This window comes from Rhinoderma darwinii, chromosome 1, assembly GCF_050947455.1.
Source record: "Rhinoderma darwinii isolate aRhiDar2 chromosome 1, aRhiDar2.hap1, whole genome shotgun sequence".
Lineage (NCBI taxonomy): Eukaryota > Metazoa > Chordata > Amphibia > Anura > Rhinodermatidae > Rhinoderma > Rhinoderma darwinii.
The window spans coordinates 29,130,202-29,157,611 of record NC_134687.1 but is presented as its reverse complement, the minus strand read 5'-3'; the positions used below and the strand labels follow the sequence as shown (position 1 = coordinate 29,157,611).

The window sequence follows — 27,410 nt, the reverse complement described above, 5'->3', positions numbered from 1 at the left end:
GGGATGTAAATGCCCCGAAAAACGGCTGAAAATGTGGGGGCTGAACACCTCCAAACATCTGCCCATTGATTTCAATGGGAAAAACTGTTCCCACGGGGCGTTTAAGCAGCAGTTTTTAAAGAACTCCCCATAAATAAAGTGCATGTCACTTCTTGAGCGGTTTTTTCATTGGGTCAATAGAAAAACTGCTCCAAAAACTGCTGTAAAAAAAACTTATCAAACTTGGCTGAAAATCTAGAGGCGGTTTTCCCTTGAAAGCAGCTCGGTATTTGTGTGAACATACCCTAAAGAAGCACTCTGGAAATTGGATTAGGATCTGCATAAAGAAAGGCACCTCCCAACACCGAGCACGGGGAGGCTAGGAGATTCTCAGACTACTGATGCATAGGGTAGTCCAACACTTGGAAGTAATGACAAACTAGTAGACGTTCCCTACTACTGCACCAGTACACGCATAATGAACCAGGTGTCATGACAATGTACAAGTACCGTCTAGTCGCTTAAGAGGCCATCCACACATTGTGGCCAATGGCACTCCTGGTGGCGGTTTACATGCACGTAGCATGTGACTGCTGCAGCCAATCAGAGGGCTCAGCGGCCACGTGTAGTATTTCTGGCATTATGCCAAAAATATGATTAGTCACCACTGAACCCTTTGATTGTCTGCAGCCGTCACATGCTACCTGCATGTAAACAACCACCGGGTGTGCCGCTGGCAACATAATGGCCGAGAGCAAGGATAGGAAAGTATTGCTTTATTTATTTCATTTCCAGACCCTACTGAAAAAGATATCACATCCTGGAAAACCCCTTTAATGTGGAATATAAACCTGCGAAACACCCTGGTAGGCGAATGGCTGCATCATAGGCCCAGCTTATACTGATAGCGTCATAAACGTGGCATCCACAAAACAGACCCTCACACCCCATAAAACCAAGGCCGAATTAAGCGTTGGCTACTTCAATAAAACGTAAGTACTGCCTCTGCTTTGATATAACCTGCTCTGTATATGTAAAGATGTCGTAAAATATAACAAACCTTAAGGAGTTAAATTAAAGATCTATTTATTCGTTTGTAACAAACATATAAAAGACAAAACGAGTGATACAATTAAAAATGTACAAAGTGCTACAGCGGCGGGTCAGACTTTCTCCATTTTTAAGATCAGGTCATCGCATATTTTCGTCAATTCATCATTTTCTTTTGTCTGAAAAAACAATAAAAATAAACCTGAATTAACCACTTCCTGACCAGGAGCTTCACCCCCCTTCCTGACCAGGTCCATTTTTAAGTTTTAAAACAATTTGCTTTTAAATTGGCACATGGCTATTATTTTTCCAACCTACATGTATTTGGTCTTGTTTTTTTCAGAACATATTGGCCTTCCATATTGTGTAAAAAAAACAATATATTTAACTTTAAAAAATATGGAAGGAAAAATGGAAAGTAAAGTTGAGGAAAAAATGTGAATGTGTGATTTTTGAAAACATCTGGGGCATGCCACTGGGTAAACACACCTCAATACATTTGGCAACTTCTACCGACTTCAACGATACCAAATATATGTGCATTTCTTACACGCTGGGCACAAGGTGGCGCTTACAATGAATGGTGCGCAAACTGGCTTTGAGAGAAAAAAATAATAATTCTAAAGCTGGTTCGCTGACACCATACGACCATTACAGATGTTGTGGCGTTTCTAGTCCACAAAAACTGATGGCCTATATCAGGATCAATATCTGATCAGTCAGGGACCGACACCCGGCACCCCCGATCGGCTGGTTTGAAGGGGCCATAGTGCTTATACGAGCGCTGCTTCCCCTTAATTTCCTTTACCGCTCACACTGAATCGCAGACACTTGTAGCGGCGGTTCACAGTATTACAGCCTTCTACCATTCAAGTGTATACTGTGAACCGCCGCTACAAGTGTCTGCGATTCAGCGTGAGCGGTAAAGGAAATGAAGAGGAAGCGACGATGGTACGAGCATCGCGGCCCCTTCAAAACAGCTGATCGGTGGGGCTGCGGGGAGACCAGCCACCACTGATCAGATAGTCAGGGACTTCTCCTGGAGCGGAATCCAATCCCCAGCTAGTGTTGCCGAAGCTGTGGCCAGGCATTGGGGATTCTGCTCCTACAGGGAGTAGCAAGATACCCTTCCTCCTCACATGCACTTCGCACTGTGAGGAGGAGAGAGCGAGCGACAGAAGACATGGCCGTCACTCGGAACTCATTCAAATGATGGCTGTGTATTAGCCGACCCCATAGACTTCTATGGGGGCCGGGAGAACGGCCAAAAATAGGGAATGTGAAAAGCCTCATTTGGGGTCTATTGTTCCTACTGCGGCCGTGTGACAGACTTTTTGAACGGCCATCACATGGCCGGGAAACAGTCGTGTAAATAGGGCCTTATCCTGGGGATAGGCCATCTATTTTTGTGGACTGGAAAACCCCTTTGACACCCCAAAAATGATTTTATGGAGAGTAGACCCCCAAGGTATTAATTTAACGACACCTCAAAGATTTGAAAATCTGCCGTGTAAAATGTCTGCAGCATGGAGAGGAGTTTTGTAAAATCTCATCTACTTGCCCTGTACTGTAATCCGCTGAAGATTTTGCCTGCGCAAATCCACTGATAAAATTTGCAGTGAATCCGCCACATCTAACGTCACTCTAAGGCCCAATTCAGTTTTTTGGTGCGGATTTTGACGTGGAAACAGTGTCGGAATCGGCACCAATATACAGCTGAAATTGTTGTTTTTCCCCCGGTGGCAGGGAGGCAGAAAAAGCGTTTTTACGCCCGCGTTCCTAGATGGCCTCAGGTGAAAAACACGGCAAAAAAAGTGCAGGCAGGTCAAAAGCTGCCTCAAAATTCCTTCAGGAATTTGAGGCAGATTTTTTTGCCTGCAAAATACTCCGTGTACAGGTTGTCTGACCAAAGATCGCCATGTCCCATAGCCTACACCGCAAGTAATGAAAGTCAATATGGTCACGTTGCGACCTGCAAGTCACTGCGACATGACAGTTTGGATTTCTTGCAACTGTCATGTCGTGGCAACCAGTGCATTGTGACACAACCGCACTGACTTTTAACGTAGGCTACGGGTCATGCGTGGCCAAAGTCGCCGTGTAGCAGATAGACATTTATTTATAGAGAAAAATTATTGAAAAAAAAAAGTGTTTTTATTTTTCCCATTACATTATTCTTCTCCCTCTCTGGCAGGCTTCCATAGGCGGGAGAAGATGCAATTGGTGATCGCTGTGACAGGCCGTCACAGCGATCACCTGACCAGAGACTACTCTGAAGCTCGGTGATACAGCTGTCTCCAGACAACTGTATCATGGAGATCCTTACCATCGGCACACAGGCTGTCACAGCGATCACATAGCTGAGCGCCTTACCGTCGTCGAGTAAGCGCTGCTGAGAGGAGTAATGTGAACGGCCCCGCAGATTTAGTTGCGGACCGCCTGGACGTTTATAGTCCATGGGCGGGCTGGAAGTTGTTAATGTTACAATCTACAGATTATATATCACAACTAGATTATGAAGAGTTTGAGTGGCCTTGGGGGGATTGAGGGGGGGGGGGGGGGGAGGCAAAGCCGTTTCCGCTGAAGTCGGCCCAAAGCCATTTGTATCTCTAGGACCCCTAGCAATCTTGAGAATAAGGATATTCCATTAAAGGTCTAAAGTAGGACAAACCCTTTAGAATATTTCAGTGGTATACAACCTACTCCATAATTACTAGAGCTGGGGTCTCAAACTAGGCCGGGTAAATGGGCAACACAGAAAAAAAAATGAAAAAAAAATGTGAAGACGGGTCGCTTTACTTTCAAAATGGATACAATATAACATTACTGTTAATCAATTAGTTATTTGAACGACTATAACACGACTACATGACGAACAGCGCTAGGTTTAAACTGAATGGAAATTTGAGTGTTTACTCCACGTGCTTATTTTAACCCCTTCCCGACATTTGACGTAGCCATACGCCAAAGTCAGGTAGGGGGAAGTATGGAACGGGCTCACGGAGTGAACCCGCTCCTTACGATGCAGGTGTTGGCTGTTTGTTACAGCCGACACTTTAGAGTAAGTAGCGGCATCGTGCTCGAGCGTGATCCAGCTAGTTTAACTGGTTAAATGCTGCGGTCAATAGCCACCGCAGCATTTAAATCGTTAGAAAGAGGGGAGGCGACCCCCCTCTAACAGCTCAACGCGCTCCCCCGCAACGCATTCGCCGGGGGGGGCGATGGTTGCCATGGCTGCATGGGGACCTAGTGAAGGCCCCCCAGGTCCGCCATCTTTGTGCACCTATTAAGCCCAGAGTTGCCCGTCAGAATCACGATATACTGTAATACATTAGTATCTAACGATTGCTGGTTTAAGTCCCCTAGGGGGAATAAAAAAAAAAAAATTAAAAAATGTAAAAAGTTAGTTGTTTTTTTGTGTAAAAAAAAAAAAATTAAAAAAATGCAAAGTTCAAAACACCCCCTTTTCTCCACCATTTTCCCCCTAGAGAATAGTAAAAAAAAAAAAAAAAAAAAAAACACAATTGGTATCACCTCATCCATAAAAGTCTGAACTATAACAATATATCATTATTTAACCCGCACTGTGAACGCTGTAAAAAAATAAAAAAGAAAATTGTAAACGCCAGAATGTCTTTTGGTCACCTAATCTCCCACAAAAAATTAAATAAAAAGTGATCAAAAATGTCACATGTACCCCAAAATGGTATCATTAAAAACTACAGCTTATCCCGCAAAAAAATAAGCCGTCACACCTCTTAATCGACGGAAAAATAAAAAATAAAGTTATGGCTCTCGGAATTTGGTGACAAAATAAATTCTTTACACTTAGGTTTTCACTTGGAAAAAGTAATAAAATATAGAAAAAAAAAACTAGATATTTGATATTGCCGTAATCGTATTGACCCACAGAATAAAAGGTAACATGTTGTTTTAATTGCACAGTGAATTCCGTAAAAACGGCGCGGAAAAAAACCATGGAGGGATCGTTTGTTTTTTTTTCATTTTCTACCACAAATATTTTTCCTGTTTCCTAGTACATTATATGGCTAAATAAATGGTGCTACGAAAAACTACAACTCGTCCCGCAAAAATCAAGCCCTCATAGGACTATATTGACGGAAAAATAAAGACGTTATGGCTTTTGGAATGTGGGGGGAGGAAAAAAAACGAAAAAGAAAATCTGAAAAAGGGCTGTAGCGGGAAGGGGTTAACAATCCAGTTTTCCAGTTTGTGTGCCGCTAAATGCAGTCTGGCTGCTCGGCAGAGCGAGGCACAGTAGAGGAGAAAAACCACCACAAAGCACATAGTGCATCAAATGATCTAGTAAAAAAGCCACAGATAGGTGATCAATTCTGCTGACCAGGTGGGTTGTGCTGGGAGCACAACATCCTTGAAAGTGTTTTAAAATGTTGCTGCAGCCTGGGGTCCGATCCAGATCCAAAAGGGTCCAGTGGTAAATGGTAATTTGAGGGGACAAAAAAAAAAAAAAAAAAACGAGAGGAGAGGAGAATAGATCGTATTTGTATTTTACCTGATGAAGAGGCCGGTCAAGCCTTGAAACGCGTAGTAAATAAAATATCGGATATTACATTTGCTTGTTTTAAATGCTCACTACTCAGGAAGGGTTTTACCAGTTAGCAGCGCCAGGGAAAATCAGTTCTTTCCTCAAACTTCTCAAATTACCATTACTCGGTAGATCGAGGCACAGTGCCCTCGGTAGATCGCTCCATTGGGCTCCCTCTAGGAGTGGAATGCCAAGCTAGAGGAGCCCCTGACGTGATGTCAGGGGCAACCCCAGAGATTGAGTCCCAGAGCAGAGCACTAGTATAGGCTCTGGAACTCTGGGGAAGCCCCCGACATCACTGTCCATGTATGGACCGTGATGTCATGGGCAACCACAGAGCCAGAGGCGAGAGCAGAGTGCTACTAGTGCTATGCCTGGGACTCGCTCAGCTCCTGACATCACTGTCCATATATGGACAGTGATGTCAGAGGCTTCCTAAGAGCAGGAGTCCCAGAGCAGAGTGCTAGTATAAGCTCGACTCTGGGGGAAGCCCTTGACCTCCATATATTGACAGTGAAATCAGCGGCTTAGTCATTTGCCAGCGCACTCCTCCTTCAGCCTGCTCTTTTCTCTCACGAGGGAGCTACAGTACCCAGCACGCTGCATAGGACAGCCTCAGGGGCCGCATGCGGCCCGCGTGTTTGAGACCCCTGATCTAGTGGAATAAGTGGTCTAAAATTTCACCAGCAGAAGGCGCTCTGATCAGAATGGAAGTCTCAACTTACAATAGTTCTAGATAAAGTGTGGAATAAAAGCATAGCAGGTAGTGTATATATTACATCCTGTAATAGGAAAGAGACAGCATTAGAAACATACCTTTTGTTCTATGCTGCGTTCTAGTGACTGAACCTTCATTTGTTCTTTACGTAATGTGGCTTGTAGGGCAGTTATTTCGGATTTGGCTTTGTTTCGTACTTGGGCAATTTCTTCGCTAGCCCTATGAGGAGACAAGGGTTAAACAGACTTCAGAAAGAGATAAGTGCAGGACCAGGCAGAAACACCCTACCCACTATTAAGGTATGTTCACACGCTTAACAAAAAAAACGGAGCAGTTTTCAAGGGAAAACCGCCTCTGATTTGCAGAAGTTTTTAACCACTTCCTGACATTTGATGTATCTATATGTCATAGCCGTGTAGGGGGGAAGTATGGAATGGGCTCACGGAGTAAACCTGCTCCATACGATCCAGGTGTCAGCTGTATGTTACAGACGCCACTTCAGTAACTAGTGGGATCCCGCTCGTTTAACCTGTTAAATGCCGCGGTCAACAGCGACCGCAGCATTTTGTTAGAAAGAGGGGGGTGACCCCCTCTAGCAGCTCATTGCACCCCACGCAATGCAATTGCAGGGTGGCGATGGTTGCTATGGCAGCCTGGGGGCCTAATGAAGGCCCCCAGTTCTGCCATCTTTGTGCTCCTATTAAGCCACTTAAAATAGACGGAAAAAGAAAATAAGTTATGGCTCTCAGAATTTTAAAAAAATTTACACGTAGTTTTTTCTTTGCAAAAGTAGTAAATAGAAAAAACTATATTTGGTGTCGCTGTAATCGTATTGACCCGCAGAAGTTAATATGTTTTAATTGCAGTGAATTCTGTAAAAACGTAGCACAAACAATGGAGGAATCACAGTTTTTTTCATTTTCTACCCCACAAATAATTTTTATTCCCGTTTCCCAGTACATTATATGGCACAATAAATGGTGCTACGAAAAACTACAACTCATCCCGGAAAAATCAAGTCCTCATAGGACTATATCGATGGAAAAATGAAAAAGTTTGGACTTTTGGAAGGTGGGGAGGAAAAAAAATATAAAAATGAAGATCTGAAAGTGGTTTAAGACGGGAAGGGGTTAAAGCATAATTTTGATGCGGTTTTTTACGGACGTTTTTGGAGCCGATTTTCTATTGACCCAATGAAGAACTGCTCAAGTAGTGACATGCACATTTTTTTACACGCCGTTTTTAAAAACGGCCGCGTAAAAAACACCACGTGTGAACGGAACATTGTTTTTCCCATTGAAATCAATGGGCAGATGCTTGTAGGCGTTCAGCCCCCGTATTTTCAGCCGTTTTTCGGGGCCCAAAGGACGACTGAAAATAGGCTGTGTGAACATACCCTTAGTACAAGCCCATAAACCATGTGTTTGGGCCGGTTCACATTCCTTCAGAAATTTTTAGGCAGATTTTCCACAGCCTGCAGGTGTTTTTCTGCCCATGGCCATTACAGCTAATGCAAGGACTGCAGGCAACAAGAAAAAAGCGCCGCTGTTTTTTTTTTTCTGCCTCCCATTGACTTCAATGGGTGGTCAGAGACAGAAACTAGTGAGAAAAGGAAATGGGGGGGGGGGGGGGGAAAGCCTGTGTGGCCTGACCATTGAACCTCAATGTATCTGGGGGAATGAATGTAGAGTCATTACACAATTAGAGCCAACATTCGGCAGCCATGAGAACAATTAGACGGACAACGTACCAGTTCAGCTTCTCCTCTGCGTGGGCCTTCAGGGCCTGGTAGCGCTGCTCCTCCTTCCTGATCCTTACAAGGTAATCTTCAACGCATTTCTTCAGGGCCTCTTCATTCTAAGAAACAGAAATATTAAGAAATCTCACTTCTGATTCTCATTCCCACAACGTGACCCTTTTGCATGGACATATTTAGGATTAAAGGGGGTTTTCCCCATCAGACATATCCACAGGATATACCATGAATGTCAGATCGACGCGGGTGCCACCTATCTCTAGAACGTCACCCCCTAAACCCTGTTCTACCTTTTTCTGCTCCCTCTGAGCTATGCTGTTCCCTTAACTCCCATATAAGTGAATGGCAGTTACAGAAACTGCATAGGAAACGGCGTAGCTTGCATGCGAAGTCATGGTCGGAATTAACCTGCTTCTACCGCAACACAGAGCGGCAGAACAGGGTTTAGGGGCCCTGTTCTAGAGATAGTTGCAGGTCCTAGAGGTGGGACCCACACCTATCGGACATATCCTGTGGATGTCAAATGTCTCACGGGAAAACCCCTTTAAAGAGGCTGTGTCACCAGATCAATACTTCTCTATCTCCTACCGAATCTAATAAGCGCTTTGTTGTAGAGAACTACTAAACACGTATTTAAAAAAAAAAAAAATTGTGACAGAGTACAAAAAATTTGCATAAATGTAAAAATGATCAGCAAATTCCCAACTGGGCGTTTTTTTTTTTTTTTGTTTCAACAAGTGAGCGTTGTAAAGAAGTGTATGATGCGGACCAATCCGCGTCATAAGCTGGTCTTCATTCATGCCCAGCTTTATTCACAGCACAGCGTGATCTCGCAAGATCATGTTGGGACGTCACTTACTCCCGCACTTCCTTCACTGGAGCGACGGGAGAACGACCAGACATCGCCTCCAGCCGTGCCAGGACGATTATCCTCAGCAGCAGTCCTGGTACGGCTAGAGGCGATGTCTGGTCGTTCTCCCGTCGCTCCAGTGAAGGAAGTGCGGGAGTAAGTGACGTCACAGCGTGATCTCGCGAGATCACGCTGTGCTGTGAACAAAGTTGGGCATGAATAAAGAGAAGCGTATGATGCCGATTGGTCAGCGTCACACTTCTTTACAACGCCCACTAGCTGAAACAAAAAAAAAATTGCATAAATGTAAAAATCATAACTGTCCCTAAAACATTTTAAAAATCAAAAATAGTCGTTATCTACAACAAAGCATTTGTTAGATTAGGTAGGAGATAGGGAAGTATTAAACTGGTGACAGAGCTTCCTTAAGTCTAGAATTGAGGCAACTCTTCTTACAGAATTTGGCGACTTGCATGGTGGTGTGACCCTCAAGGTCAGATTCATTGTAACACTGCAATTGTCTTACCCCAAGAGAGTTTATATATACCCAGCACGTACATACTTCGTGCTCCATATACTCCTTACCTTGCGATATCCTTCCAGAACATTCTTCTGTTTCTCCAGCCTCTTGAAGAGATCGGAGAAGGATTTCTCCATCGAGTTGAGGTCTATCTGCACCTGCTGCTTCTCCTGAATCACTTTTTGCAGTTCTAGTTTAGCCAGTTCCTTGTGTCTTTGTGAATCCTCTTCAGAAGAGATAACAGAGAACAGACTCCATTACTTAGACCGGTTGCAAACATTTCAAAAATCTACAATACCGGGCGGAGCAACAATGAAATGCGGCAGCCCCTTCACACTGCGCAGTGAGGTCAGACCGCCACCCATCATACACAGATTATCTAGCAGAACAGGTCAATATTGTTCAGTAAATCACAAGAGATATATTATATTGTCAAAAAACACGTGGACACCCCTGCTAATTGTTGAGATATTTCGGCCACAACCATTGCAAACAGTGCATAAAAATCAAGCACACAGCCATGCGATCTCCATAGACAAACATTGGCAAGTAGTATGGGAGGAGAGCTCAGTGACTTTACACGTGGCACTGTCCTAGGATGCCACAAGTCAGTTTGTGACATTTCTGATCAGCTAGATCTGCCCCCATCACCTGAAAATGTTCTTATTGTGAATCTAGGTATAACAGCTCAGCCACAAAGCGGTAGACCAAGCAAACTCAGAGCAGGGCGGCTGAATGATGAAACGTATGGTGTGTAAGAACCTCCTGTCCTCGGTTATATAACTCACTTGAGCCACACCGCCTCTAGAAGTAACATCGGAGCAGGAACGGTGCACCCGGAGATTCATGATCTGTGCACACAAGCCTAAGATCACCATGCACAATGCCAAGTGGTGGCTGTAGTGGTGTAAAGCACAAGGTCACTGGACTCTGGAGCAGCGTGTTCTCTGTAGTGATGAAGCCCATCTCACTATCTGGCAGTCTGATGGAGGAATCTGGGTTCGGCAGATGCCAGAGGAGCGTCCAGAATACATCGTGACTCCTGTAACGTTTGGTGGAGGAGGGTCAACGTGAGGCTGTTTCAGGGTTTGGTCTCTTATTTCCACACAGATTTGCGTTATACAATGTCATTTCAGCCACTGTGGATGTTCATGACATTGGAGTATGTGGTGACAGGTTTAGGTCAATCAGTCTAGATTTAATTAAAAAAAATTGGCTAGAATGAAATGTGGGACATGGTGTGAGCAGTTTGGCGTGGAAGAACTCGAACGGCTGCACAGAGTCCTGATCTCCAACACCTTTGGGATGAACTAGATCGGAGGCCCCCTCCCCCAACATCAGTGTCGGACCTCAAGTGTTCTTCTGGATGAATGAGTAAAAATTCCCACAGACATTGCAAAATCTTGGAGAAATCCTTCCTAGAAAAGTGGAAGCTGTTTTTAAATGTAAAAAGGGGGAACCAACTCCAAAACAACCAATGGCATGTCCAACAAGCTCATATCAACGTGATCGCTGTCTACATAGTTTTGGCCAGATATATTTGTGATAAGCCATCACTGAAGACATTACTAAAATTAAGGTAAAATACTTACCCAGCAATTGTGTGATTGTGCCTTCAAACTCCACAATAATTTTCCTGAAATTAAGGAAGACATTAAAATTACATATAATATATTTCAACCTAAACACAAAACCGGTTATGTGGACCCAGTCCTAGTGTGACATTAAAAGGTTAACAGGCAAAGAGGCAGTGTAAATGAATGGAGAGAAGGGTATGACGCCGATTGGTCACCGTCATACACTCCTCTGTACAACGCCCACTTGGTCAATAGTAAAACACGCCTAGTTGTCCATTGAGAAACTAATTAGCATAAATCTAATATAGGTCAAAAATGATCGTTTTTCTAAATAAAAACCACTGTTATCTACATTACAGCGCTGATCACATTATGTAGAAGATAGGCCACTTATAATGTGGTGACAGAGCCCCTTTAAGCTGACCACACACTTTTGATAGTTTGGCCGACAGCTATTCCTGCCGAGCGGACATTTGTTTTCAATAGGGAGAAAGACGCTTCTAGACTGTCCTGGCCGCGGCTTATCTACTAACGAACAGGATCATTCATGTTAAAACACAGCATGCCCAACGCTTCTCTCCCGGAGAGGGAGACTCGAGATGCCGCCATACGCATTAGATGGTCAGTCCCGCCGACATACAGCCAACGTGTATGGCCTGCTTTAGAGCTGGCTCATAGACCTGCTTAACCCTTTAATGACCAGCCTATTTTAAACCTTAATGCCCAAGCAATTTTTTATGTTTTTCCATAGTCGCATTCAAAGAGCTATAACTTTAATTTTTGCGTCGACATCGCTGTAGAATGTCTTGTTTTTTGGTGTGCCAAGTGGTCTTTTTTTTATTAATAGCACCATTTTGCATTTTGGGATACATAAATTTATTGATGAACTTTGCTAAACTTTTTGGGGGGGGGGGGGGGGGGCAATCGAGAAAAAATAAACAGCAATTTTACCACACTTTTTTGCGTCCTAAATTTACAGCGTGCTATAAGCACCACAATAAGTTTAATTTAGCGGGTTATAATTGCAACGATACCAAATTTATATATATTTTGTATGTTTTACTACTTTTACAGAATAAAATCTTTTTTTTCAAATTGGTTTGTTACCATATTTGAAGAGAACTTTTTTTTACACCGATGCAGCTGTATGAGGGCTTTTTTTTGCGGGACGACGTAGTTTTTATGTAATGTATTAAAATGTAGTTTTTAGGTTATGTATTAGATAATGTAATAACTTTGTAGTTGGGGTCATTACGGGCACGGCGATACCAAAACGTGTGTAATTTCACTTTTTTTTTTTTTTAAGAAAGCCGTTTGTAAGAGGAAAGTGGGTTTTTAGTTTTTTTTTTTTACTTTATTTATTAACTTTATTCAACTTTTTTTTTTTTACCAGTCCCACTTGGGGACTTCACTATGAGATTGTCCAATCGCTATTATAATACACTGCAATACTTCGGTATTGCAGTGTATTACTTCCTCTGTGTAAAACAGACAGGCATCTGCTAGGCCATGGCTCTGGCATGGCCTAGCAGGCATCAACTGGGGCAGACCTGAGGGCCTTTGTTAGGCCCCCCGGCTGCCATAGAAAACAGACACCCTGCGATCACCCAAAACCACTCAGATGCGGCGCTCGCTATTCAGCGCCGCATCTGAAGGGTTAAACGAGAGCGATACAAATATCGATCTCGTCCATTCGAGCCGGGATGCTCGATTTAACAGCTCCCTGCTCTATTTATTCTGATGCAGCGGCGTAAAAAGGTGTATGCATCGGAATAAAGCCCATTAGTGGCCGCCGTAAAAACACTAAGGGCCGGTCACTAACGGGTTAAGATGGTCTGGGCCGGACAGAAAACTTATGCTTAATGCTCCTTCACATGGGCTGGAGAGTGATTGATCAGTGTATTGTTCCACGTCGGCAGTCTTGCGCAGCCCTGCCCCCTAGGATCACCACTACCTCAGTTTCCCACGTGTGGATTAGGTTAGGTTTCGTGGTACACAGAAGTTGCTATACAGATCAGGGGGCTTAGCTGGAATTTTATGTCAATCTTCAAACACACATTCTTCATTCACAATCTAGGTCAGCTCCTTACCCCATTTCAACATATTCCAAGTAAAGTTTTTCATGTTTTTTTTTCCACTCCAAAACTTCCATCGCTTTATCTTGAACCTAAAATTAGTGGGAGTGAAAAATAAAAAGAATCCAATTATGTTCAGAGCAGAAATTTCAGCCAAAATGTTCCCCATGGTAAAAGCCAGGACATCAATATAAAGAAAGGTAAAAAGATAAATAAAAATAAAAGGGGAAAAAACTCCATGTACAATGTATGGGGGGGGGGGGGAATCTATAGCAGCTTACACTTTAATTGCTTATGAAAATATCAGGGCAGGGACCATCAGGGTGGTATATGGAGTTCTTGGCAAAAAAACGCAGCATTTGAGTCTTTTTAAACCAAAAATGTCAGCCAGATGTTTGTAGTAAATCTAGATTTCATTATAGAATTTCATCTAACATGGGCTACTAAGGTTAAAGGGTTTTTCCCAAGTTGACGCTAATTTTTTTTTATCTAGCAGTTTGGATATAACCAAATAATTATTTTCCACTTAAAATATTTATAGTCTGTAAAACGTAATTTTTTTTCTGTCAAATACAGTCAAACGTTCATTTTTTTCTCAAAATGGTTTATACCAGGGTTCACCACCAAGCGGCGCTGTAATAAAATCACAACGCTGCTTGGTGTATGTGCGCGCTTGCGAGACTGCTGTTCTGTGATTGCAGTCTTCAACCATGCCTCCACCCAGCGCTTCAATGACCGTAAGAAATCATGTGAAGAGCCGGCAAGAAAGTGCGCATGCGTAGGTTAGGCGTGCACGCGCTACAGGAGAGGAGAATAGGGAGAAGTGCGCAGGCGTAACAGAATTAAGGCAACGGCTATGGTGGCTGTTTCCATAGAAACGACTGGCGCAACTACATCAATGAGATGCAGAGGAGGGTATAACTACAAAACGCTGCACTACAGAAAACAGAAGGTATTTAGAAAGAGGCTTATTTTTAGGTTAATAGGGCTTGGAACATGGAACTTTAATTTGGGAATAACCCTTTAACCCCTTCCCGCTCCTTGACGTACTATTACGTCATGGCAGCTGTATCATTCGCGCTCCATGCCGTAATAGTACGTCTCGGGAGTAACGGCCGTTTCGGCCGTCCTCCCGACACATACAGGAGCTGTGACGCTGCTGTCTTGTTCAGCAGCTGTCACAGCTCCTACAGCGGGGACCGATCGCTGTGTCCCCGCTGATTAACCCCTTAAAAGCCGCGTTCTATAGAGATCGCGGCTTTTTAGGGGTTAAGCTGCCATCGCCGGCCTGCTACGCGATAGCGGCCGGCGATGGTGACTATGGCAACCGGACACCAAACAATGGCGTCCGGCTATGCCATAGACGGAAGCCTAGTGGGTCCTGACAACGTCAGGACCCACTATGCTTGCTGTCAGTGAGTAGCTGACAGTTCTAATACACTGCACTACGCATGTAGTGCAGTGTATTAGAATAGCGATCAGGGCCTCCTGCCCTCATGTCCCCTAGTGGGACAAAGTAATAAAGTAAAAAAAAAGTTAAAAAAAGATGTGTAAAAATAAGAAAATAAAAGTTTTAAAAGTAATAAGGGAAAAAGTGGGACTTTTACTTTTATCAGGCCTTTATTATTAATAAAAATATATAAACAAACAAATAAACTATACATAATTGGTATCGCCGCGTCCGTAACGGCCTGAACTACAAAATTATTTTGTTATTTATCCCGAACGGTGAACGCCGTAAAAAAAAATATTAATAAACCGAACCACAATCACAATTGTTTGGTCACTTCACCTCCCAAAAAATGGAATAAAAAGAGAGATCAAAAAGTCGCATGTACCTAAAAATGGTACTGATGGAAAATACAGTTCGTTACGCAAAAAATAAGTCCTCGCACGGCTTTATTGATTGAAAAATAAAAACGTTATGGCTCTTAGAATAAGGTAACACAAAAAGTGAATGATATTTTACAAAAAGTATTTTATTGTGCAAACGCCATAAGACATAAAAAAAAACTATAAACATCTGGTATCGCCGTGATCGTATCGCCCCGCAGAATAAAGTGAATGTGTCATTTATAGCGCACGGTGAACGCTGTAAAAAAAAAAGTATACAAAAACAATAGTAGAATTGCTGTTTATTAGTCACCACGCCACCTAAAAATGGAATAAAAACTGATCAAAAAGCCGCATGCACCCCAAGAAAACTACAATGGATTCCTCAAGGGGTCTAGTTTCCAAATTGGGGTCACTTTTGGGGGGTTTCCAATGTTTTGGCACCACAAGACCTCTTCAAACCGGACATGGTGCCTAATAAAAAAGAGGGCTCAAAATCCGCTAGGTGCTCCTTTGCTTCGGAGGCCGGTGCTTCAGTCCATTACCGCACTAGGGCCACATGTAGGATATTTCTCTAAACTGCAGAATCTGGGCAATAAGTATTGAGTTGCGTTTCTCTGAAATCCTTTTGTGTTATAAAAAAAATGGTATAGAAAGAGTAAATTTCACCTCTACTTTGCTCTAAATTTCTGTGAAACACCTAAAGGGTTCATAAACTTTCTAAATGCTGTTGTGAATACTTTGAGGGGTCTAGTTTCTAAAATGGGGTGTTTGATAGGGGTTTCTAATATATGGGCCCCTCAAAGCAACTTCAGAAATGAACTGGAACCTAAAAAAATAAATAAATGAGGCAATACTTCGCTTCTTACATTATACTGATAATGAGCCGTGCCCACTCCGAGATGACCCCAGTTTTGACAGTTTGTATAAACGGAGACCCCTATTAGACCGTTCCAGTGCCCGGTTTTCCCAAGCATACACCCCCGAGAAGTGTTTTTCTATTGAGGAGTCCCTGGTACATTTTAAAGGGAGGGTTCAATTCCGCCAGTACCTGCCAGGTAAGAGGGCAAGGTATGGCGTGAAGATGTATAAGCTGTGCGAGAGTGCATCAGGGTATACCTACAGGTTTAGGATATATGAAGGAAAGGCCACCCCCAAACCAGACTGCATCCTGGACTACAATAGGTACATGGGAGGGATGGACTTGTCAAATCAAGTCCTGAAGCCCTACAGCGCCATGCGGTGTGGTATAAGAAGCTGGCCGGGCACATCATACAGATGGCTTTGTACAATGCGTATGTGCTACGTCGATGTGCAGGCCAGAGGGGAACTTTCCTGGAATTTCAAGATCTAATCTTTAGGGACCAGGAAGGGGGGGCGCATCGTACCAGGGCAACACTTTCCAGGAGAAGGTCCCCAAACCGGTGGAAAGGGAAAGAGTCAAAAGAGGTGCAGAGTCTGCTATAAGAGGGGGATAAGGAAGAACACAATATACCAATGTGACACGTGTCCCGAAAAACCAGGGCTCTGTATAAAAGATTGTTTTAAAATGTATCATACATCCCTTGATTTTCAATTTACCCTGATGCACTCCGCACAGCTTACCCCCCTCATCTTTCCCTTCTGAGCCCTGCCGTATGCCCAGGCAGCTGATAACAGCCACATGTAGGGTATTGTCGTACCCAGGAGAACCCACATTACAATTTAAGGGGTGTATATCTCCGGTGGCGCATGCTGGGCACACTATATTGGACACTGAAATGGCATATACATATATAAAATTGCAAATCTCACACTGCACCATCTGCTGCGCATTATCTTTTACACAGTACCTGTGGGGTCAAAATGCTCACTACACCTCTAGATGAATGTCTTAAGGGGTGTAGTTTTTAAAATGGGGTCACTTCTCGGGGGTTTCAACTGTACTGGTACCTCAGGGGCTTCTGCACACATGACTTAGCACCAGAAAAGCTCCAGTAGGCCAAATGGTGGTCCTTTCCTTCTGAGCCCTCCCATGGGCCCAAAGGGCAGTTTATCACCACAAATGGGGTATTGCCGCACTAAGGACAAATTGGGCAACAAAATGGGGTATGTTGTTCCTTGTGAAAATAAGAAATTTTGATCAAAAATGACATCTTATTGGAAAAAATATCATTTTTTTCATTTCACAGCCCAATTCAAATAGGTGCTGTGAAAAAACTGTGCGGTCAAAATGATAACAAAAACCATAAATGAATTCCTTGAGGGGTGTAGTTTCCAAAATGGGGTCACTTCTGGTGGGTTTCCATTGCTTTGATACCTCTGGGGCTCTGCAAATGCAACATGGCACCCGAAAACCAATCCAGCAAAATCTGGACTCCAACAAACACATAGCGCTCCTTTCCGTCTGAGCCCTCCCATGGGCCCAAACGGCAGTTTATCACCACAAATGGGGTATTGCCGCACTAAGGACAAATTGGGCAACAAAATGGGGTATGTTGTTCCCTGTGAAAATAAGAAATTTTGATCAAAAATGACATCTTATTGGAAAAAATATAATTTTTTTCATTTCACAGCCCAATTCAAATAGGTGCTGTGAAAAACCTGTGCGGTCAAAATGATAACAAAAACCATAAATGAATTCCTTGAGGGGTGTAATTTCCAAAATGGGGTCACTTCTGGTGGGTTTCCATTGTTTTGATACCTCAACGCCTCTTCAAACCTGGCATGCTGCCTAAAATATATTCTAATAAAAAAGAGGCCTCAAAATGCACTAGGTGCTTCTTTGCTTCTGGGGCTTGTGTTTTAGTCCACGAGTGCACTAGAGGCACATGTGGGACATTTCTAAAAACTGCAGAATCTGGACAATACATATTTAGTAGTGTTTCTCTGGTAAAACCTTCTCTGTTACTAAAAAAAAATTGAATAAAATTGAAATTCAGCAGAAAAAATGAAATTTGCAAATTTAATTTCCACTTTGCTTTAATTCCTGTGAAATGCCTGAAGGGTTAAAAAACTTTCTATATGCTGTTTTGAATACTTTGAGGGGTCTAGTTTTTAAAATGGGGTGTTTTATGGGGGTTTCTAACACATAGTCCCCTCAAATCCACTTCAGAACTGAACTGGCACCTTCAAAAAAAGGCTTTTGAAATTTTCTTAAGAATATGAGAAATTGCTGTTTATGTTCTAAGCCTTGTAACGTCCAAGAAAAATAAAAGAATGTTCAAAAAACGATGCCAATCAAAAGTAGACATATGGGAAATGTGAACTAGTAACTATTTTGGGTGGTATAACCGTCTGTTTTTCAAGCAGATGCATTTAAATTCTGAAAAATGCTATTTTTTGTAAATTTTCTCTAAATTTTGCAATTTTTCACAAATAAAGACTGAATATATCGACCAAATTTTACCACGAACATGAAGCCCAAAGTGTCACGAGAAAACAATCTCAGAATCGCTTGGATAGGTTTAAGCATTCCGACGTTATTACCACATAAAGTGAAATATGTCAGATTTGAAAAATGGGCTCTGAGCCTTAAGGCCCAAACTAGGCTGCGTCCTTAAGGGGTTAAACAGGAGGGTGGGAAAAAAAAAAGTTTTTTTTTTTGTTTTTTTTAACCGCATTATATTATACCAAGCTATGTCCGGCAGCCCCATAGACCGCAAACGGAGCTGCGATAGAGTATGCGTGGCCCCGTTTTTCATTTTTGGCACTCTGTTCTCAGGATCAGAGGGGTTCCCAGCGGCCGTACACCCATCGACGTGAAATTTATCATTATGAAATTAGGAGAAAACCCCTTTAAGAGCCCTTACAGGTTCACCAAAACAGCTTCTGTATTACTACAGTGGACTTGATGACCCTCCAGAACACGGTAAACGTCTATAAATCCCATCACTCACCTCCAGCCGGACCTGCTCTATAGCGACATCCATGTCTTTTTGACTGTATTTAAGAACTTCAACGATTGCCCCCACATCAGACGGCATCAGGAAAGGGTCACGATCCGGCACCATGCATACGGGGTCTGGAATTAAAGGAGCGCTGTCCTGTGGAGTAAGAAGAATCTATAGAGCCGGCTGTGGTGTGCTTGTAACCGGATATCATTGTGGAGTAGCTGCTGCCTAAACAACAACGCTGCTATGGTAACCGAAGAGGAAAAGTCACTACTACAGCCGAGAGGAAGAGCCGCAGCGACAGATATGGAGGAGATACAAGATCAACATCTGATGAAGTCTCGGCAGGTGTAGGTGGGTCCACCGGCCGCCTTCCTATGTAGGGGGGATGCAGTTCACTGCTCCAGTCTGATGTTATATGTCAGTGAATGGGATCTTATAAAATCAATCACACTGCAACCAAAATTGATTATACAGCATGCTGGAGGCTTTGTGGTTTATCTTTTTTTTTTGGGGGGGGGGGGGGGGGGGTCTTGTCACTCTTCATGCCTTGTAACTTTGTGTCTTTTGCCCCTATCAAATCGAATGTTTGGATTTAAAGGAGAAAAACAATTACGACTTTAAGAAGCAACCCCCTACATAACCTCGGGAATGTAGAGTTTAGGGGCAGGTACCCCCATTCAGGACACCCTCCCCCCCCCCTCTAGGAATTAGAGAAGCGAACAAGCAGTGGTGTTCGCATGAATTCGAAAGGCCACCATGTAATACTACAATTTAATGATCAGTCAATGGCAGCTTCTCACTGCAAAATCAGCCGTATGCCAGGGCTCTCAGGAGCCAGATTTGTATCTATTAAGGCATCATGCACACGTTGCAGTTTCTGCAAACCGCAAAACGCGTATCCCAATTGCTTCCATGCGCTGTGCGTTTGAGTTTTTTTGCGGACCCATACACGAGACGGACAATAGGACAGGTGCTATAATCTTATATAAGTGACACATGGATCCGCAACAAAATAAATAGTACAGTTTAGAAAATAACGATGGTGTGCATGAGCCTTAAGGGGATATCTGCAGAGACCCCCTTCTAAAGGCGTATTCCAGTTTCAACAAATAAAGCTTTTTCTTTGTATAATGTTTTCCAATCCACTTCATGTATCAATTCCTGACAGTTTAAGACCTCTGCTTGCTGGTATTCGATAGGAACCTTGTTTAACAGCATCGATAAAGATCTGTCCTGGGATCACATAGGTGAGGGACGGCTTTGTTGTTGTTAGAGTTGCGTCTTGTAACGAGACGTGCACCTGCGTATCCAGCCTATGATCAGGTCAGATATTTATCCACTGGACATTAACAACGAAGATTCCTATGGTTTGACAGCAAGCAGAGATCTTGACAATGGATAGATACAGAACAATGTAACAGTGAATAAGCTTCATTTGCTGAAGCAGCAATACCCTATTAAAGTCTGTCAAAAAAAACAAAAACCTGTTTAACTCGTTGGAGACGGACGCTGGTGGCACACAACTGCAGGCACTGTGAAAGGGTTTTGTTTTTTTATAGTGTCACCACGTTACTTACAGAGACAGTAAAAGTCCCCAGAAGATCAAGTCCTTTAGGTTTTTCCTCATTTTCAAGGCAGGGAGTCCGAGGAAACAACGGTTCAGGTAAAGATCCAAATAGCTGTGACCTGAAAGAGCAAAGGTAACGTTTATGAATGGTCTCACATTACAGACAACAACCCCCATCTGGCGTCACCCCCTCTTACCCGCTCCGCAGTGGTACACCGCACACCGGGTCCGTGCTGGCAGGAGCAGACTTCTTGGGAGACTCCCTCAGCAGAGGATCAAATTTCAGGTACAGGGATTGTTTTCGGAGAGCAGATTCTTTGAACTAAAGAAGAAAAAAAAAAAAAAAAAAAGGGAGGTTTTTGGGTAAATTCCATGTGTCATGGCAGCCAGACAATACATGGGACAGGACTCAAATAATTTAGTAACAAATACATGATGCACATTACACTAAACTGACAGTACCCGGTAAAAGCTACTTACGGAGGTAGTGCCAAAGTTTTCCAAGTAGTCAATTTCTATTGGTTGGCCAAATCCTTCAACTACGGTAAAGAAAACAAAGACCGAGCAGTTACCCCAAAACATCAAATAAGCACCGGAAATGTTCAGGTCAAACCCCCCGCATGTTTTTGGCAGGACGGGTCTTCTTACATTCAGTAGCAGGCTTGAAGAGAAACTCATCCGCTGGTCTGAAGTCGCTCTCTAGGGTGGCACTGAATTCTAGATTTGGTAATCCAAAATCACCAGACCATGCAGGGGCGTCTGGGAAATTAAAGTTTTCTCGGGACGGTAAAGTAATGTTTTCCTCTGTAGCGGTCTCCGCGTCATCTTCAGTCTGAGGAGAGAACATGTGAAGACATTAGGACGCATCAACTAAAGCAAAAAGTTGCCAGACGACACTGGTCAGTTTAGTTGCCTAAACGGGGATGTCGGGTTTTACCACCACCTCCGCGGGATCATGCAGCTGGCACCTCCGCGGGATCATGCAGCTGGCACCTCCGCGGGATCATGCAGCTGGCACCTCCGCGGGATCATGCAGCTGGCACCTCCGCGGGATCATGCAGCTGGCACCTCCGCGGGATCATGCAGCTGGCACCTCCGCGGGATCATGCAGCTGGCACCTCCGCGGGATCAGCTCGATTATCTAATGCAGACAAAAGTTGCAAACCTAGAATGACCACAATACAAGCCATACACATCACTAACAAATCAACCATGGCTTCCCCAATAACTTATTGAGGAATTCTGTGTTAGTAGAGGGGGGTCCTAATCTCCTGTAGACTGAACATAAATAGCAAACCCATAAAACAAAATCTAATAAAATGCTCCAAACATTCAGGAGAAGGGCATTTTTTTTTTTTTTATCTTCCTTCAAACAGGATCGACAAGAGGAATTCTAGCCGTTGTATCCCATGGCGTCACAAAGGAGCGGTCATACGCAAATAAACGACGAGACCGCAGAAGGGAAGGTTATATGTCTCACGCAGACATGGATTGACAAGCCACGAGGAGTAGACCGTACCCACATGCCTGCAGTCACGGCTCATACACTGCAGGAGGTAAAGTAAAGCGCCATTTCTAAAAATGTTCTCATTACAAAACAGTACTTTTTTCACTTGTTTCATCTTCCTGAGCTCATGGTCCCGGTCTCCCCTGATGCATTACCCCAGGAGAGGTGTAAGAAGGACAGGGTTCAACAGGGACGGTATCCGGATAGGACCACCCTTTCTGGTGTGATCGCACTATATGGATTAACTATTTCTATTTAGTATAAACCTACCCCTCATCCAGTGAATAGAGCTCTAATCATAAGTTCACACGCAGTGTTTTCAGGCGTTTTTCGGGGCTTAAACGCCTCGAAAAACACCTGTAAAAACAGAAGCTGAACCCCTCCAAACATCTGCCCAGTGAGTTCAATAGGAAAAACGGCGTTTCACATAGACTGGGCTTTTTTTGTTTTTTTTAACGCGTAAAATAAAAAAAAAAAAAAAACCCCCATAAATGAAGTACACGTCACTTGGAGCGTTTTTTTGGAGACGTTTTTTATGGTGTCAATAGAAAAGCTAAGAAAAAATTAACACGTTGGATGACTTAAGGGCCGCTGAAAATCAGAGGCCGTTTTCCATCTAACACAGCTCCGTATTTTACAGCCGTTTTTACTTTCCTCATCTCTTGGTCAGAGTGGACAGCGGTTATGGCCTCTCTGGAGGACCTGTCCTGCATTACACAGACAATACATTGATGTGAGTGGGCACTGTAATGCTAAGTTTCCCCTGTGGTGGCACTGCAGGGAAATTCAACACCTACTGATGAGTTTCCCCACAGACCGCTGATCGCTGGGGATCCCAACAGGTAAACACTGAAGAACTTATTGTAAGGATAAGGTCCCATGGAATGGAATTAACCAGTCAAAAAAAAGCCGAGCCAGCACACTATTCGGCCTGGATGTAAAAATTTGTTACTGGCCGCATGGTGTTGCAGGTGTAACTGCAATCTGCAAAAGCCTGCAGTCATTATATAATTAGTCCTTCTGACCACATGATTTGCGACTCAACAGGATTACCTAATACACCATGCCAGGTTACCCAACATTCAGCTGCCCAATCGCTCGAGCAGCCAGCTACAATGTATGTCTGCTATGGTGAGGGTTTTAGGGACCTCGACCACCAGCCGTTTATATACAGCCGGCAGTTGGGATGACCAATATACAGCAGCTATTCACAGAATAGGTAAGAAATATCTTATCAATGGGGGTCAGACTGCTGGGACCTCCACCGATCCCGAGAATGGGCTTCCAATGCAGTTTTTGTAAATCCCATATGAATGGAGCCGCCAAGTGCCATCTTGGGATTTGTCCAGCGCCGGAGGGACCATCGAACAATATACAGGACATTTTCATCAATATTAAATATTTGCTAGAAGTCATTGGTGAACAGTGAGATTCCCAATCACTTTACATTGATGAGGAACAGCAACTAAAAGGTGGAACATGAAGAACTAGAATAAAGACGTCACTCTTCACCTTGGTGTCCTGTGTGACGTCTTCTGTACTTTCAGATCCAGTCTTCTCTTCAACTGCACCAAGTTGCCCAACCGTACTAGAATACAAAAGCAAAACTAACAACCGGGCTATGAATTTCAAGTTGCAAAACTGAAAACTTAGCTTTTTTCGTTGTACCAAGTGCTATCCCCCCCCTCCATAACTCCAGTAGGTGTTTGAGACCCCTGCGGTTCAGGCCTCTCCCCCTTCATCAATGCTAAACACAAATGACTGACCTCTTGGATCATTCACATAAAAGACGTGTTGGACATTTGGTGTAAAGAGGACCAGTCATCGCTCTGGATAGCGGTTTGGTAAAATCTTGTGCAACAACAATTCTGGAGCTTCTTTTCTTAGAACTCTACATTGGGCTGTCCCTCTGTTACCAGTTGGGGGGGGGGGGCACAGGAATGTTAGACCCAGTTGTCAATTTTTCCAATAAATTTACAGGAAGAACAGAGGAGTTATACGAGAAGATGCTCCAGAATTGTTAAATCATAGAGATAACTATTTACTAAAATAAAGAGGTCATGCAAGGAGCAGAGCTTGAGTCCCGGGAGGAGTGCTACTAGTGCTCTGCCCGGGAATCTGGCTCTGGGCAAGCCTCTGATATCACGGTCCATGTATGGACTGCGATGTCAGGGGCTTCCCCAGAGTTCCAGAGCAAAGCCTATGCTAGCGCTCTGCTCTGGGGTTTCCCCTGACATCAGTGATGTTACTAGCAGAGCTGGAGTCCCAGGCAGAGTGCTAGTAGGATTCCACTCCTGGAGGGAGCCCCAATGGAGCGGTGTGGGGGTGTGTGTGACTATCCATAGAGGGCACTATCTAGGGGGGGGGGGTGGCATTGGTACTCCAAAATGGTATCAAGAAAAAAAAAAAAAAAAAAAAAAAAAGCCCTCAAACAGCTGCATCGGAAGGAAAAAAAATAAAAATAAAAAAAAAGTTAGACTGGAACTGACAGTCAGGTCTTCGCGAACGATAGGGAATACAGAGCAGCTATATCTCAAAGGGTTAAAATAATGTTTAAGAAAAACGAATAAAAGTTGCACTAGTATAAAAAAAAATTTTTTAAATCCCTTTCAAAGATTTACACAGCCTTTATTACACCTGTACGCTGAAGTTTCGCTGTAACCTCTAGTAAATATTTGCATTCCGGAGGATCTTTTCTTAGGTTTCTGCTTTGTGCCGTACACCCGTTATCCCTCCTGGAAATGTATGAAATATTGACATCCGTTCGGCATCAACGGGGCAAAGTCTCGACGAAAATATGACGCTGTCTGCACCGATAGGACAATTTCATAAATATAAGCCCCAATTACCAAGTCAGCAATTCACAACTCGCTAAGAGAGCAGGCGGCCAACGTTCTACTTACTTCTCAGCGGTGTTTTCCGATGCAATGGATTGGTCACCTCGATCATTTCCACTCAATTCCTCCACAGATTTGCCAGCATCATTTTCTGCCACACATGGGGCATCATGGACAGGTTTCAGCACTGTAGGGGAACCAGCCATTTTCGACCGACCACTTCCAAAAGGATTAAAGCTGGGGTCATCATACTTGTCCCAGTCGAATTTGTATGAAGCTTTAGGAACAACTAGTTCTTTGGGTTTTGGAGGTTCTTGTTCCTTCGGTTTCTCAGGTTCGGGTTTTGGAGGTTCTTGTTCCTTCGGTTTCTCAGGTTCGGGTTTTGGAGGTTCTTGTTCCTTCGGTTTCTCAGGTGCGGCTTCCTTGGGCACAGACGGCTTCTTAAGCAAAGATTTGACACCAAGACGCTGGCCCAGCTTTTTGGGCGGTCGTTTTTGGACAGTGGCATCGCCGCCCCCAAAGTCAAACTCCATTATCAATGGCTCGCCTTTAGCATCAGCCCCATTTTCAGAAGGTTTCTTTGGAGAGTCTTGCAACTTTGAACCAGTATTAAATGGATTAATGGAATCAATTTGTTCAGGGTCAAACTTGTATGAGGCTTTTGGGATTGGGGGAGAATTCGGCACTTCCGGTGATGAAGTAGCGGCATTCACATTAGTAGGGTTTTGTTCCACATAGTCGGCAATTACAGACTCCCCCTCTGTTGGAGGACTGTTGTCTACATTTTTACCTGCGGCCATATTTGATGCCTCCTCTCGTGCAGGGTCAGAGTCTATCAGAGGAACAGTGTCATCTAAAGAAACTTTACTGGACACATCACCTCCAGGGACGATCTGTACGGTGACTGGAGAATCTGGATTTGAAGGTATCTCTCTCAATGCTACATCTCTAGCAGCAAGAGTGATGTCAACAGGTGCCTCAGACAAGCTCTTCACCCCCACGTCGGATGGAGGGGCGGCGCCGTCACAGGCCGGAGGGGCGGCGCCGTCACAGGCCGGAGGGGCGGCGCCGTCACAGGCCGGAGGGGCGGCGCCGTCACAGGCCGGAGGGGCGGCGCCGTCACAGGCCGGAGGGGCGGCGCCGTCACAGGCCGGAGGGGCGGCGCCGTCACAGGCCGGAGGGGCGGCGCCGTCACAGGCCGGTCCAGATTGTACAGGTGAATTCATAGTTTTATTAGCGCTTTTGAATGGATTGATCTCATCCAAGTCGTCAAAATCAAGTGTGTACGCTCCCATACTCGTCAATGGGATTTCATCTTCTGGGAGGGTTGCGGGTTCACTTGTAACATTTGGGTCCCCCAGGTTTAAGCTGTGGGAGAAAAAAAAAAAATGTAATAAAAATACATCCATGTACAGAGTAACAGATAAGACACGAACTTGTACGAAAACATACAACACACACTTCTATGATCTCCTGCACTTGGAGGAAGGTAGATTGCCAACATGGCGAGAATTCTCTAGTAAATTTCACTTCCCGTCACTCCACAAGCGTTACTATTACATTATAAAGGAGATTCACCTTTAATGGCCAAGGTGGTGATTTATAGCCTTGTTGGTTACTAAAAAGTGCATTTTACGCCACTGGCTCTAAAACTGTTCCAGAGATTGCGGAAGCGCTTAGCGCTCAAAACACTTATGATAAAACGGAGATAGAAAGACAACAAAATCTACAGAGAATTTCTTTAACATGGCGAACGTTTATTGAAAAAACAGTCTCCGGCTGATATTAGTATTTTTATGCGCACATTTCAATATACGTCATGGTATAATTTACAGAATATAGGTCTATTACAGAGTAGTTAGAGGAGAAATGACCACTGAGGCGAACCAGAAATACAAAACCAACCCAAAGTATCTAATTAATTTACAATTAATGTTGTGTTTCAAGAAAAATGGAGTTCTGGACACATCTTTATCTTGTTGTGCCATCATGTTCATGTTACCAAGGAAAATATTGCTATGTAACCTATGGCTTGATGTGATTTATATTTACGCACGCGTTTTGATCCCTGAACAAAATGTAAAAAAAAATACAAAAAGAAGTTTGAGGGCAACATAATTTGGGGGGAGGGGGCGCTTTGTTAGTTGTCCAATTAAAGATATTGAACGCATTCCCTGTATACATGTGATGTGAGGGGACACTTTTACATTTACACCCGATACCATGAGGTCATATAAATCCTTCAAATTAAGCAAAGAGTTCCGGTCCCCTCTCCTGACATGTCTGTTTTAGTAAATACTTGCATTTCCCATTAAACAAAAATTCTGGAACATTTTCTTCCTATAAATGTCTAAATACATTGACAATTGTACAGGATTAGAAAATTCTTGCTACTTTCTCCAAAAACCAGCACCACACCTGTACAAAGGTTGTATGTGGTATTACAGCTACTCATGTACAGGAGTGGTGCCGTTTTTGGAAGAAAGCAGCCATGTTTTTGTAACCCTGGAAAACCCCTTTGAGGCCTCAGTCACACACTTTCAATATTAGACCCATAAAATACGGCATGGTTTTTTTTTGTTTACATATATATTGTTTGGTGGTATTTGTTTTGCGTCATTTTCTACAGGCAGTTTCCCTGGCATTTTAAATGAGAAGATACACAGACGAATATTTTAGGCTGGAATAACACTAATTCG

At 43.6% G+C, this 27,410-nt stretch overlaps 1 protein-coding gene across 2 annotated transcripts in view; it reads right to left on the bottom strand.

The window, feature by feature from the left end:
* Positions 1-1,048: 1,048 nt before the first annotated feature.
* Positions 1,049-27,410, bottom strand: part of TACC3 (transforming acidic coiled-coil containing protein 3) — a 34,637-nt gene continuing 8,275 nt past the window's right edge. For both annotated transcript variants that reach the window (XM_075856938.1, XM_075856946.1), the window contains exons 4-16: positions 24,778-26,079; positions 23,387-23,462; positions 21,016-21,199; positions 20,848-20,906; positions 20,565-20,689; positions 20,378-20,486; positions 18,804-18,950; positions 13,108-13,184; positions 11,033-11,076; positions 9,506-9,666; positions 8,065-8,171; positions 6,413-6,533; positions 1,049-1,208 (exon numbers count right to left, since the gene is read on the bottom strand). In XM_075856938.1, coding sequence (XP_075713053.1) covers positions 1,143-1,208; positions 6,413-6,533; positions 8,065-8,171; positions 9,506-9,666; positions 11,033-11,076; positions 13,108-13,184; positions 18,804-18,950; positions 20,378-20,486; positions 20,565-20,689; positions 20,848-20,906; positions 21,016-21,199; positions 23,387-23,462; positions 24,778-26,079 — 2,578 coding nt within the window. In that variant the 3' untranslated portion in view covers positions 1,049-1,142. The remainder of the gene's footprint in view (positions 1,209-6,412; positions 6,534-8,064; positions 8,172-9,505; positions 9,667-11,032; positions 11,077-13,107; positions 13,185-18,803; positions 18,951-20,377; positions 20,487-20,564; positions 20,690-20,847; positions 20,907-21,015; positions 21,200-23,386; positions 23,463-24,777; positions 26,080-27,410) is intronic.